This window comes from Pipra filicauda, unplaced genomic scaffold (genome assembly GCF_003945595.2).
Source record: "Pipra filicauda isolate LSUMZ 115617 unplaced genomic scaffold, ASM394559v2 scaffold433_size896684_pilon, whole genome shotgun sequence".
In the NCBI taxonomy this organism is placed as follows: Eukaryota; Metazoa; Chordata; class Aves; order Passeriformes; family Pipridae; genus Pipra; species Pipra filicauda.
Window position 1 is genome coordinate 397210 of NW_024104569.1, and position 12805 is coordinate 410014.

General features: G+C 46.0%; 1 protein-coding gene across 7 annotated transcripts in view; it reads left to right on the forward strand.

Moving 5' to 3' along the window:
• The window catches only part of WNK2 (WNK lysine deficient protein kinase 2), a 118661-nt gene that overhangs the window by 81152 nt on the left and 24704 nt on the right, over positions 1-12805 (forward strand). For 3 of the 7 annotated variants that reach the window (XM_027732562.2, XM_027732558.2, XM_027732564.2), the window contains 9 exons: positions 27-72; positions 1268-1384; positions 1798-2837; positions 4400-4463; positions 6284-6339; positions 6420-7105; positions 8572-8786; positions 11027-11242; positions 12142-12240. In XM_027732562.2, the coding sequence (XP_027588363.2) occupies positions 27-72; positions 1268-1384; positions 1798-2837; positions 4400-4463; positions 6284-6339; positions 6420-7105; positions 8572-8786; positions 11027-11242; positions 12142-12240 (2539 nt within the window). The remainder of the gene's footprint in view (positions 1-26; positions 73-1267; positions 1385-1797; positions 2838-4399; positions 4464-6283; positions 6340-6419; positions 7106-8571; positions 8787-11026; positions 11243-12141; positions 12241-12805) is intronic. The other 4 variants (XM_027732563.2, XM_027732559.2, XM_027732560.2 and 1 more) reach the window with 2 other exon arrangements.

Below are 12805 nucleotides of genomic sequence, written 5' to 3' on the forward strand. Positions count from 1 at the left end.
TCATTCTTCTGTTGTTTCTTTAACAGGAGAAGCGTCAGTCTCAAGTGAAGACACCTGTGTATCAGCAAAATGGTAAGTATGCCTTTAAATTTTTAGTGGAAGGTATGCCTGCCCATGGCATGGGGTTGGAACAAGGTGGTCTTGATCCCTTCCAAGCCAAACCATTCTGCGATTCTGTGATTCTACGAATACAACTTAATCTCAAGCTTTGAGGCAGTGAAGAGTTCATGCAGAGGTTTGCAACCACTGATGGTTGGAATATATCTAGAAGTAAGGGTGTAATAGTGATCCCTGCTGTTAGCAAACTGGAATATTGCAGGGCTAACTGGGATGGATGGGACATCTGGGGATGTTTAGGGAAGCCCTGAATGACACAAGCTGATAATTGGTGGGAAAGTCAAGAAGGTGCAGGGAAGCATCCTCTGAACACAACAATAAAAATATTTACAAGAGGAAGCTGAAAGATTACATTTGCATTGGTAATTTAATTGAAGTGTCTAACCCCTCAGTTTCCAGCTACTCTGCTATTCCAGGGGGAAACTATGTTGGCATTCCTGGAGTATCTTGGCCTCTAAACACAGTTGTATCTTAGGGGTCGTACAGACAAACGGGATGGGGAGGGAATTGGCCCACGGTTCTCTCTGTAAGTGCATGGTGTTGGGATGAATGAAAGGGACCTGGCTATCAAGCCTGTCTGAGTTCAAGAAGCGTTTGGACAATGCTTTCAGGCACATGGTGGGATTGTTGGGCCCCTCTGCAGGGCCAGGAGTCAGACTCTGATCCTGACGGGTCCATTCCAACTCAGCACATTCTGTGAGTCTGTGATTCTCTGCTGAAAGTTTGCCATTTACATATAAGATGTGACAGGCTTTGAGAGAAGATGTAGAAGGAAATATTAGCTACAAAACTTCCAACATGGAAAAATTCAGCTGCATAAACTTGACAAAATTAACAAATTTACCACTGTGAGAAAACTATCCACTGTTCCACTAATGAAATGTTCACGTACGTAACTATCACTCTTCTAAAAGTGTGAATGCCTGAAAACAAATTTTCAAATAACTTCAAATATTTGACAGAACTGGGAGGCACCACTGTCTGCCTTCCAGAAGGGATGAGGATCAAATTCGAAGCCATTGGTCTACTCTTGGCTGTAATTGTAGAAGTTCTGATTTTCTTTCTGAACGTGGAAATTCAGGTTTGGACACGATCTGGAGACAATGGAAACCCTTGTGTTATTTACTTGTTATTTTCTTTTCATCCCTAGTTTTGCATACTGGAAAAAGGTGGTTTATTATATGTCCTGTGGTGGAAAATCCAACTACGGATGCCCCCGAATTTTCCCCTCCAGTACCTCCCAGTGCCCAGCAGGCAGAAGGGCCAGGTATGTCCAAACTTCATAGAAATATCTGCTCTGGAGCTGCTGTGTTGTCACTCTTCTCACCTGACTTAGCTGTGATGGTTTCACTTCATTTAGTTGGAGGAAGAAAATGATGAAATTTAAGTTGGGCATTTACAGAGTGATCCTGGTATTGAGCCAAATTGGGAATTTATTTGAGCTTCAGAGAAGTGTCAGTATTTTAGCTCTGCCTTATGCTATGAGGTAGATGAAGCCTTGGTCACTGCAGTGCCTTTTCAGTGAAATATTTTTTGCATAATCTGCAAATTCTAACTTGATGTGTATAACAGCTGTTTCCTGGTGGGAAGCTCTAAGGGGTTGTCCCTGCAGCTGACTGGGGGGTGTGGCAGTGATTTTCTTTCCTTAAAACATTCACCTTTCGTTTGTGTTCTCTCTAGACCCGGAGCAGGATGAGCAACCCGTGAGCTCCGCAGTGACAGACGTGCCCGAGGTCGGGGCTGGGCAGCAGCTTCCTCTGCCCGGAGGAGTCTGTGACAGCCCCCTCGGAGCTGCTCCATCCTTGGCACCAGCTCCCACTGCAGCAACTTCCACCAGCGTCCCGAGCCAGGCAGAGTTACCAGCCTCAGCACTGCTGGGATCTGCCCCGAACATCCCGGAGCAGGCGGCAGCTGGCGGGGCCCAGCCGGAGTACCCCCCAGCCGTGGCAGCGGTGCCCCCTCATCCGGGGGGGCTGGAGGAGCCCCCCGACGCCGCCCCCACAGCCCCGCAGCTGCCGCCGCCGGCAGACGAGGCTGCGTGTGTGCCCGACGTGGAGATCGCCTGCTGCAGCGTGGGGCCGCACAAGGCCGTGCCCGCGGCTCCCGGCCCGCTCCCGCTGCTCCCGGACACCGTGGTCCTGGAGCGGCAGCCGGTGGCACAGGTACCGCCGCTGCCGGAGGGCGGCCAGCCCGGCTCGGGGCCGCTCACCTTCGCCAGCCAGCCCTTCCCCGCTGCCCCCGAGGGGCTGGGGCTGGCGGGGTCCCAGCTGCAGAGCCCCACGCAGGTGCCGCTGGCTGCAGCCCAGCCGCTGGCCGCGGTGCCACCGACACAGCCCGTGTCCGGCCCCGGCGCGGGAGTCGGGCTCCTGCAGCAGCAGAACCCCCCTGGCACCACCGAGTCCGATGGGGAGGGACCCCCTCGGGTGGACTTCGTGGACAACACGATTAAAAGCCTCGATGAGAAGCTGCGCAATTTGCTGTACCAGGAATATGTTCCGACTTCCTCTGCGTCAGCTGGGACGCCGGACACTTCTGTGCCACCCGAACAGGGTGACAGTGAATTTACCTTGCCACCTTTTCCCGAAGAACAAGGTCCTGCATTGGTGTCGGATGGGAGGGAACCAGGCTATAATGTCCCAGACACCAGCCAGGACGTGAAAGCTGCTGCCAAGCCACCGGCGCCCCTTGTGCCATCGGAGGTCTTGCCCTGCCCACCACCGGTCAGTCCCACAGTGGTTCTGCCCTTTGTGCCCCCAAACCCAGCCTGTAGGGCCAGCACTGGGGCGGAGCTCAGCACCCACATACCTGCAGTAGGACATGTGTATATCTCTTGCTTCCCTAAACATTTTCATGTCTCTGCTCCAGAGTATGTTACCTTTGCCTGCTGACTGGCTTTCCAGTGTGAAAGCTCTCTTGAAATTTTCCTGTTGGATGCATCCTAACTAATTTTACAGAAATGCTTGTTAGTGAATGCCAGACTTTTCTTTTGGATTTAAAAGTGGTGTAATACCTTAATTCATCTCCTCTTGTGTCCTGTGTCCAAAGCAGGCAGAAATGCATTCATTTCTTTGTAGTTTAAGAATGCAAAACACAAGTGGTATAGTTGCTCTAGTTCTGAGAAGACAATTGTGCTTTAATAGGAATTTTTAAAAATATAGATTGATGGCAGTGGTTACGATTCCTACCTTCCAAGTCAGTCTGGATAAAGCAAACACTTCAGGAGCCTTTGCCTTGTCCACATGCTGCAGCCAAAGGCAGACACTCCATAGATGTCCTGTAATGGTTTCTTTTGTCTCCTCCTAAGCTTGTCAGAGCAAGAGTGCCCCGAGAGCCTCTAAGGCAGGGGGGAGCAGGTGGTCTGGGACAGTGGGTACTCAGTGTCTCGGTTGAGCCCCCATGTCATGTTCTTTCAGATAAAATCTCCAGTTTATTAAATCAGCAGATTTGCAGAACTTTGTGCTAGAAGATCAGTGTCTATTCCAGGCCCTGGCACAGGTTGCCCAGAGAAACTGTGGCTACCCTATCCCTAGAAGTGCCCAAGGTCAGGTTGGACAGAGCTTGGAGCAGCCTGGTGTAGTGGAAGGTGTCCCTGCCCATGGCAGGGGGATAGAATGAGGTGACCTTTAAGGTCTCTTCCAACCCAAACCATTCTGGGATTCTCTATCTTATTTTAAAAGTAGCGTTTCAGGAGATAACTCCATCCCCACTAGCAAGGCTGAGGCTGTTCCAGATGGACTGTGTCAGCTGTTTGAGAGACACTGTACGGTACGTGAAAGTGGCTGCACTCGAGTGACTCTTCAGAGTGTGTTGTTTTCTAATGATAAATGACTTTCTACAGCAGATAAAATTCTCTCTCCGTGCAAGGTGTTAGGTCTCTCCAGTAACTGGAATTTGTCCTGTTAAAATCGGTGCCAATAAGGAAAGAGACATAGAACTTCTGAAGGCGCACATACAGATGAAGAATATGCAGTCTGGCTGGAAAATCAAACCAGAACAACACCCCAAGCATGTATATATGTAATATACTGGGTTTTAGTAACTTATGCTGCAGTTCCCAGTGTGACACTGCCACTGCTTTATTTCTTCCAAGGAAGGAAAAAAGTGGAGGAGTTGGAGGCAAAGCTCGAAGGCCACCTCCACAGGCACCGTGAAATAGTTTCATATTCCCCGACAGTGCGAGGGCAGCGAGGGGGAGTGAGGGAAGGAGAATGCAGTGCCATTCTGCTTTGTGAGTGAAACTGAAACTGTGTTTCTTTTTTCCTTTTACTGGAATTTTGACCAGTCGGAGGTCACCAGCGTCAGTGCACATCCCTTGGAAGCAAGAGGTGGGTCAGCAAGCGGAACAGGTAATGCTCCTTCACTGAGGCAACTCTGCCTGTGCACGGTCCCTGCTCCTGGTCCCCTCCCTGCTCACCTTTTCCTGACTCCAGAGCACTGCCCAGCACTGCTGTTTAGGATCCTGGTTTTGATATAACCCATATTAAACATCTCATTTCTGTTGACCTTCCTAAAAACTTTCTTTTAACCCATCAGCACAATTCCTGTCTCTGGGGTAGATGTGGGGTATTCACACAGGAGGCTGCATTCCCAAAGGTCAATTTCCAGTGCCCTTAAAGAGTCCCTCGGAATTCCTGGGTTTCAGAAAATTGTGTTGACAAAAATAGCATGATTAAGGGTCGCCCCTCTGGGGGAGTGTGTGCTCTCAGGTTCTGCCCTCTGAGCCACTGCTGGCTTCACATGAGGCTTGTGTCCCTGTCTTCTCACAGACCTCAGGGGTGAAGTTTTACAGGAGTCAGATCCTCTCCATCAGAGATTCCAGAAGAAAACAGAATGAGAGTTTATCTCCCTGCACCCTTGCAGTCTTTGGGGAACTGTAACAAAGATGGCACTGCAGATATTGTCACTGTTCAAAACATTTCATTCTGGAGTCTTGGTAACTTATGAAAAAGGGAGGTTCCAGTTCTGGAAAGAATATTGTATGAGAACAGCAGATTTTAAACAACTGAATTCAGTAGGAGTTTATTATGTTTATTATGGGGGATTCTCAAGGGAGTCCCATGGATTACTTCTCCTCAAGTGCTTGTAGCTACAATAGCACTTCCTACAGCATCATAGTAGGAGCCACAGAAAGAACATGGGTATTTATTTACCTTTCTACCTATTTATTTACCTCCATTCACCTATTTATTTACCCGAGTTTACCAATTAATTCACCTCCATTTAGCTTTGTTGAAACTCATGGGAAGTTTTAAAGGCTGAGGAATGCCACACTGCTCCTGCTGTCATGGGTGAGGCTGGGGAGGGCTGATAATATGTATGTTTTTTGAGATCGTGGCAGATCTGGCTGCCAGTTCTGTGTGACAAGCTAGACCATTCTGGTCCTGGTGGATGTTGATTGTCCCGAGCTTTTAGGGCAGAGTGAGAGGGTTTTGAGTAGCTGGCATCCATTTGTTTCCCTACAGGCAACGGAGAGAGTTTGCAAGTGCTGTGTAGTAAAATCAGTGTATCTTAGAAACCATCCAGCATTGCTATATGTCACCATTTCAGAGCTCTGAAGTGACAGATTTGGCTGTGCCCTCGCTCTGTGCAGTGTGTGCCATACAAATGCAGCATTCTCAAAAGCTTGTGTGCATTGGTCTGACTTTAAAACCAGTGTCTGGGGGGTGAAATACTGACTGATTAGTCCTACCACTAATATTGTGCTTCTGGTGTGATTGTTGTCCAAGTGGCTACCTTTTGGGCTTATAATTTCCACTTTTAGCAGGGTGCATTGACTTTCATTTCAGGTTTGAGGTGTTGATGTCACAGTAAAGGTGTGAGACATTGACCTGTCCGTGGTCACTGTGTGTCCCTGAGACACCAAGAACACTGTAGGAGTCAGGCCCAATGTACCATGCAGGTTTCATCCTTCTTCTGGTTTTCTCCTTAAAAATTTTCAACTGACTAATGAAATTCCACACTTCTATTATTATCTGAATTCCCCAAATCAATAGGTCTGCCTACCTGCAGATATTTTATATTGCCATTGCTGTTGCCTCCTGCGATTACAAAGATTGAGTATGTAAATTATCCTTCAGTGCTACATTTCAGTTTATCACATTAAAAACATTGGCTTTTATTATACTAAAGATTTGAGACGTGAATTTTTTTTTCATCTTTAAAACAGGTCCAGCTGCAAGCGTCGCTTCAGCTCCTGCTGCTCCGGCAGAAGGTCTCCTTCAGGTAACCAGAACAAGGAGCAGTTTTGATTGTGCTTGATTGTTACAGTTGCTTTCAAAATTAATCTCTCTTATTTCCTGCAGGTTGCACCTACATCATCAAGCATAACTCCCCAGCTGGAAGCTTCCCAGAGGAGCGAGGAGGCAGAGAGGATGGCTTCGCCTGCGCGCACGGAGAGTGTAACGCGGCGATCGACAGCAGATGGGGTGATGAGTAACCTTCACAGGGATGGCTCCCTAGACTCTGGTTCCTATGGCAAACAGGCTGAGGCTGAGGAGAGCGGCACCCCAGCCAAAACCATCGGCAGGTTTTCAGTTGTCAGCACGCAGGATGAGTTGACTTTGGCGTCCCCGCACTGCCTGAGGTTCTCGGCGCCCCCGGACGTGTACCTGGACGAGCTGCCCTCCAGCCCGGACATGAAGGCGGCCGTGCGGCGGGTGCAGACGGCCTCGTCCGTCGACGTGCTCTGCGACCAGGCTTCCAGCGACTCCGCCGACGAGCCCTTCCCTCGGCAGCCCGCTGCTGCTGCCCAGCTCTCCCCCCCCAGCAGCAGTGCAGCCACGGACTTGATCAAAAAGGCTGCTGCTTTCCTGCAGAGGTCTGGCAAAGGCGGCTCCCCAGGCCTGGAATCACCCAATGGGCAAGGGGCGAAGATTCCCACCATCAACATAACGTCCTTCCACTCACAGTCGTCCTACATGAGCAGCGATAATGACTCAGAGTTTGAAGATGCTGATATGAAGAAAGAATTGCAGAACCTGAGAGAAAAGTATGTTGGGTTGCTATAAATGCGAGGGAAGCTTGTGTTACCATAGCTTGGCAGCAGCTCAGCTTAGGATGAGCAGAGCTGTAATAGTAAACTGGTTCTGGGGGGAAGTTGTCTCAGGGGAGGCTTAGATTGGATATAGAAAAAAGGTTCTTCCCCCAGAGGCTGGTTGGGCACTGAACAGACTCCCCAGGGCAGTGGGCACAGCCCCAAGGCTGCCAGAGCTCCAGGAGGGTTTGGATGATCCTCTGGGGCACAGGGGGTGACTCTTGGGGATGGGCCTGTGCAGGGCCAGGGGTTGGACTCAGTGATCCTTGTGGGTCCCTTCCAGCTCAGCATATCCTTTGATTCTGTGAAATTAGGCATCACTGAGGCCTTCCCCCAAATGTCACAGTGCGTCCTTCTGTGCATCACCTTATTTACCAGTTCCATATAGAAGAACAATTCATAGAATGACAGAATCACAGAATGACTTAGGTTGGAAAAGACCTTAAAGATCATCTTGTTCCAACCCCTGCCATGGGGAGGAACACTTTCCACTACCCAGGTTGCTCCAAACCCCGTCCAACCTGGCCTTCAATAATAAGTTAGTAATTCAACAATAGCTCAATAATAACTGAATGATTTAGTGATAACTTTTTTAAACCCCAAACCATTTTTGCTGCTGCTCCTTCTGACAGGGAGGTTGTCATGCTGCCAAGCCCGGAAAGCTGACTGCTTTAAATTTGAACATTTTCTTCCTTTCCTGGCAGATGATGGGTAAAAACTAGCATTAGGTGGTAGTTTAACCAAAATACTAATTTTTATCTTAGGGTATAATGGTTCTGCTGAATACAGATGATGCATCTTTCTAAAGCAGAGCTACAGTTATTCCAAATCTTTAAACTGACATTATGGCATCATGAAATCTGCAGTGTAAATAAGGTAGTGATTCATGTGCTAATGGCATTTTTATGGGAAATGCTTGTGTTTTTCTTCATCTTGAACTCTTCACACTGGTGTACTTGCCTTGAGAGTTCACTTTTTTGAAGTCACTGGTTTGAAGAGAGAAATTCTGGAGCTGTTTAACTTCCAACGAGATCTAATGTCAAAATCAGTTGGTTTGGCTGAGGATGTTGAAAGTCTTTTTAGTTGTCTAGGATTTGGTCTTATAAATGAATATTTGAGACATCAGTCATAGAATCATGGAATGATTTGGGTTGGAAGGTACCTTAAAGCTTATCTTGTTCCACTTCCCTGCCATGGGCAGGGACACCTTCCACTAGTCAGGTTGCTCCAAGCCCTGTCCATCCTGGCCTTGGACATTTGCAGGGATGAGGAGTCATCACAGGTAGACAGTTACAACTTCACATACTTGCAGTTGATTGTCTTATAACCAAGGACTGTTTTATGTTTTACAATTAATTACACTGTCAAGACATGGTGCTTTGTCAAATACATCGCTTGCAGAGTTCTTTATTTTTTTGTAGGCATATGAAGGAAATTGCTGAACTCCAGACCCAGCAGAAGAATGAGATAGAGGCACTCTATATTCGGCTGGGGAAACCCCTTCCTCCCAACTTGGGCTTCCTTCACTCTGCCCCGCCGAGCGGCCGGCGCCGAAGAACCAGCAAAAACAAATTGAAAGCTGGGAAACTCTTAAACCCTCTGGTCCAGCAGCTCAGGAGTGGAACGTCAAGCACAAGTAGGTGCACTGGGATGCTTCCCTACGCCCGTTGCTCGTGTCAGCTGTGGCTCTGCTGTGTGATGGCCTGCAGGAAAGGATGGAATTTTTGTTGGGTTTGGACAGATTTATCCCAGCTCCCAGTGCTGAGCCATCCCTGCCTGCTCTGCATTAGTTACAGCACTTGGCAGAAGAACAATATTCCATTTTAATTTGGAAAACAGCCTGGTTGCATCTCTTTCTTTGTCCAAATGCTATTTATTGATGTTTGTATTCACTTCTTAGGTGCTGTTATTCTCTACTGATTAGGTGCTGTATCTTGTTCTTGTTTACTTTTTCCTCCCAGATGCCATATAAAAGAGATGGGATTGCATTTGCTCCCCCAAAGGATGAGCAGTTAAAAGCAGTTATAAAACTATGAGGTTTTGACCATCTGAAGTAGCGTGAGATTTTTCACACAGTAGTACAGTCTTGAGTTGTTATCTCTTGGAAAAGTATAAAAATATAATTTAGGTGGGAAATGTCAATATACCCCAGTACCTATTTCTTCAGTGAAATGTATTCATACTAAAGTATGAATAATTTTTCTTCAGCTTAGTTCACACTGTTATTTAGGGGAGCAGAGCATTTCCAGTGTCCACCCTGTGTTTCAAACCTGGTGGCTTTTGTTTTCAGTGTCACTGAAAGTCCCCTTCGAATTTCATTGCATAAATCTTTATAGGCAGAGTGTTCAGGAGGTTTTTGCTTTTGGGGAAGGATTTCAACTGAGAAGGGGAAAATAACATTCAGAGGCAGTAAGTTCTGTGGTCCATCTTGAGTCTGAGTGTTCTTTCCCGCAGGGACTGAAGCAGTGTTCAATGCTTTCTAACCCTTGAGCTGCAGTTTGCCTGATGTCCATGGGTTTCACTTCCTTTCCCTGTGGTCACATACTCAGAATGGCAATTTTATCCTTGGGCCATTCATTTTCTAGTTGGTCCTTTGGTTGTCTCTAACTGTTTTCCCTCTCTCTGTCTGAAATACCTACATCTCTCTCCACTTCTGGATCTTGGCTTGTATCCGCGTGCTACCCTAGTCCAAAGAATTTAAGCTTATTTCTGCATTAAATGTCCCAGTTTTCTTTTTTTTTAATCCCTGTCACCTTCAGTTAGAGCCCAGAAATCTGCTCAATCAGATCACTGGTGCTTGCTCTCCTTCATTCATTCCTTTCATGTTATTTTCCAGGTTTTGAGACACTGTCTAAAGTTCACATCACCTTTGAGAATCTGTGTTCCTGCCTAAGTCTTCTCATCCTGGACAGTGTAGATTCCTCATTCTTTTGACCTTCCTCAATCCTTCCTCATGGATCAAGGACAGGCAATTTCTAATAACATTACTGATGTTATTGTAATTTCCACTGTTAGATGCTTTTGCTGATAAATCCATGTAACAACGATTACAAGGGTATTTTGGTTTTAAAAAGATATCTTTGTAGACGGAAGTATAGATACAGAAGTATACATACAAACATTATCTAGATATCTATAGATATGTATTTATCTATGAATATGTAGAGAGATACATAGATACATATATTTATATATAGATATATGTGAAATTATATAGATGTATAGATGCAAGTATTTACATAGAGATATGAATCTACACATAGATACCTTGGGTAAAATATAGAATATATAAATATACAAAACATATGAAATATATATAGAGAGAATATATAATATATAAAACATAGAAAAACGCCAGAATACAAATACCATAAATGTGTTATGTAGATTTATCAGCAGAAGCATCTAACAGTGGCAATGACAGTTCTACTCAGAGAGCTATAAATAAAAATTTCCACATGTCTGCAGCAACTTTTTATTTCTCTCCATTTGCTTAATTTCACCTTTGGTGTCAGAAGCAACACCAAAGCAAACCTCTGTGTCCCACTGCATCGCTCCCTGCGCTCCTCCTCCTCCTCAGCACCCCAGCAGCTCTCACTTGATTCCAGCTGTGCTCCTTGGGAGGCTCACAGAAGAGAAACTGTAAAAACCACACCTGCTCCGTGATCTCTGTGGAGAAGTGGGCTCAGCGATAGGATGTGCAGGTGGTTTTCTGGGGCAGGCTGTCCCCAAAGCCTGTGCTCCGTACAGTACCCCAGGATGGTGAACTGCTGTTCCTCTTGGTGCCAAGCTACAGGTTATTTTTAGGCAGGGGTTTTTGTCTGGAGGTTTCCTAGAGTTTCCTGTTGCATACGTTCTGTTTGTTTGCTCTTTCAGGTAATCTTTCAGACTCTAAAGACTCACCCCACAAAGAAACAAGTAAATCCCAGCCGGGCTCCCCTGAAGCAGCCGCGGTGACCCTCCCCACACCCCCCACCTTCGGGAAGGCTGTGCAGACCCAGCAGCCCTGCTCTGTCAAAGCCTCTCTGTCCTCTGACATCTGCTCCGGCCTGGGCCCCGACGGAGCCGACGCCAACGCAAGCTCTGGCCAAGGTGATTTTTCTCGCCGGCTGTTTCGTGTCTCTTCCAGCACATGCTAAAATTAGTTCCCTTCCCTTAGGCTTGAACTTTTTAGGAGTGATAGAGGAACGTGAACCTTTGAGAATCCAAACTACTAGCTTGTCTTTAAAAAGATCATTGCAGTATTGTCAGAAGAGCAAAATTAAAGTATCTTTCCGAGTGTTACCACCACTCGAGAAGGCATGCCCAAGACATTCCTGATTTTTAGGAAGGAAATACCTTTCCGTGGCTTTATACTGGCACCTTCTCTGGAGTCTGCCTTACAGATTCCTGAGAAGAAAATGAAAGGAAAACAAAAAAGATACAGAAGGCTAGGAGACTGTTTCTTTTGGTTCATTTTTTTAGGCCCTTGATGCTGGTAGACCCTGAGTTCCTCATTATAAACTACTAAACTGTCTTGGATGCAAGGGAAAATAAAAACAAAATTAAGAGAAAACCAAACCCAGGGGACCAAATTATGTTTCCTTTCTCTAAGGGGTTCACTTTGTGCATGATTTTGGAGTCCCAGCTGCAGGACTGTAGATTGGCTGTGCTCCCCAGCCCCCACCTCTGAGATCTCTGTGCATTGCCCCTGTTGTAGGCTTTGACTGATCTTGTTGCCATGCATATGGGAAGTTCTAATGATGATTAAAATACCTTCCTCTCATTGCACATCCTGCCAAACTAATCTGCAAAATATCTATCTGTCCTCTTCTGCTGTTATTGCATCCTTTGTGTATGGTCAGTGAACTTGCTCCTCTTTGGCAAAGTTAAGGGGGAGATGTGGAGGTTTAACTAACAAAGCTGATTTGACTGATGGTTTAGGACATCTGATCACAGCTACTTGTACTTTATAAGTGTCTTTGTTTTCTTCCCTTTATATTCATTTGCAGGCTGGACGGTTTTCCACCAAACGTCTGAGAGAGTGACCTATAAATCTAGTAGCAAACCTCGTACCAGATTCCTCAGTGGACCTGTGTCTTTGTCCATCTGTTTGTATTTGTTCTTTTGTATTTTATCACAGTCCATCTTTCTTTTACTCCCTTTTTCCAATTCCATGGTTTATATCTCTAATATGTTTGGCAGGATGCCCCTTTTTCTGAAACATCTTTTCTTTCTTTTTCGCTTTCTTTTAAGTAATCATCATGAACACACCTTATTTATATTAATTTTTTCATATGAAAGCTTTTTTTGCACTGCTTTTGGCTCGTGCCTGGGCACCAAAAGCATGTGTGGAAGATCTCATCATTTATTATATATAGCCTGATGGTAAATTTTACCCTGGACTTACCAAAGCTTTTGTACTTTATGTGATTTCTGTTGAAGTAATTTTATTTGCAATGTGGCAAATATACATGTCTGCTGTCCCGGTTCCAGCGACAACAAAACGAAATCCATCCTTCTGTAGACGAATGGTCTCTTTCACACATGTTTGGACTCTGAAGACATGCATGTAGCAAGCTGATACAGTTCTAGAAGGTCACTGGAGGGTATAACTTCCATACAAGGGCTGTATTAACACAATATACAGTACTGTTTATATCCACTCTATTTTCT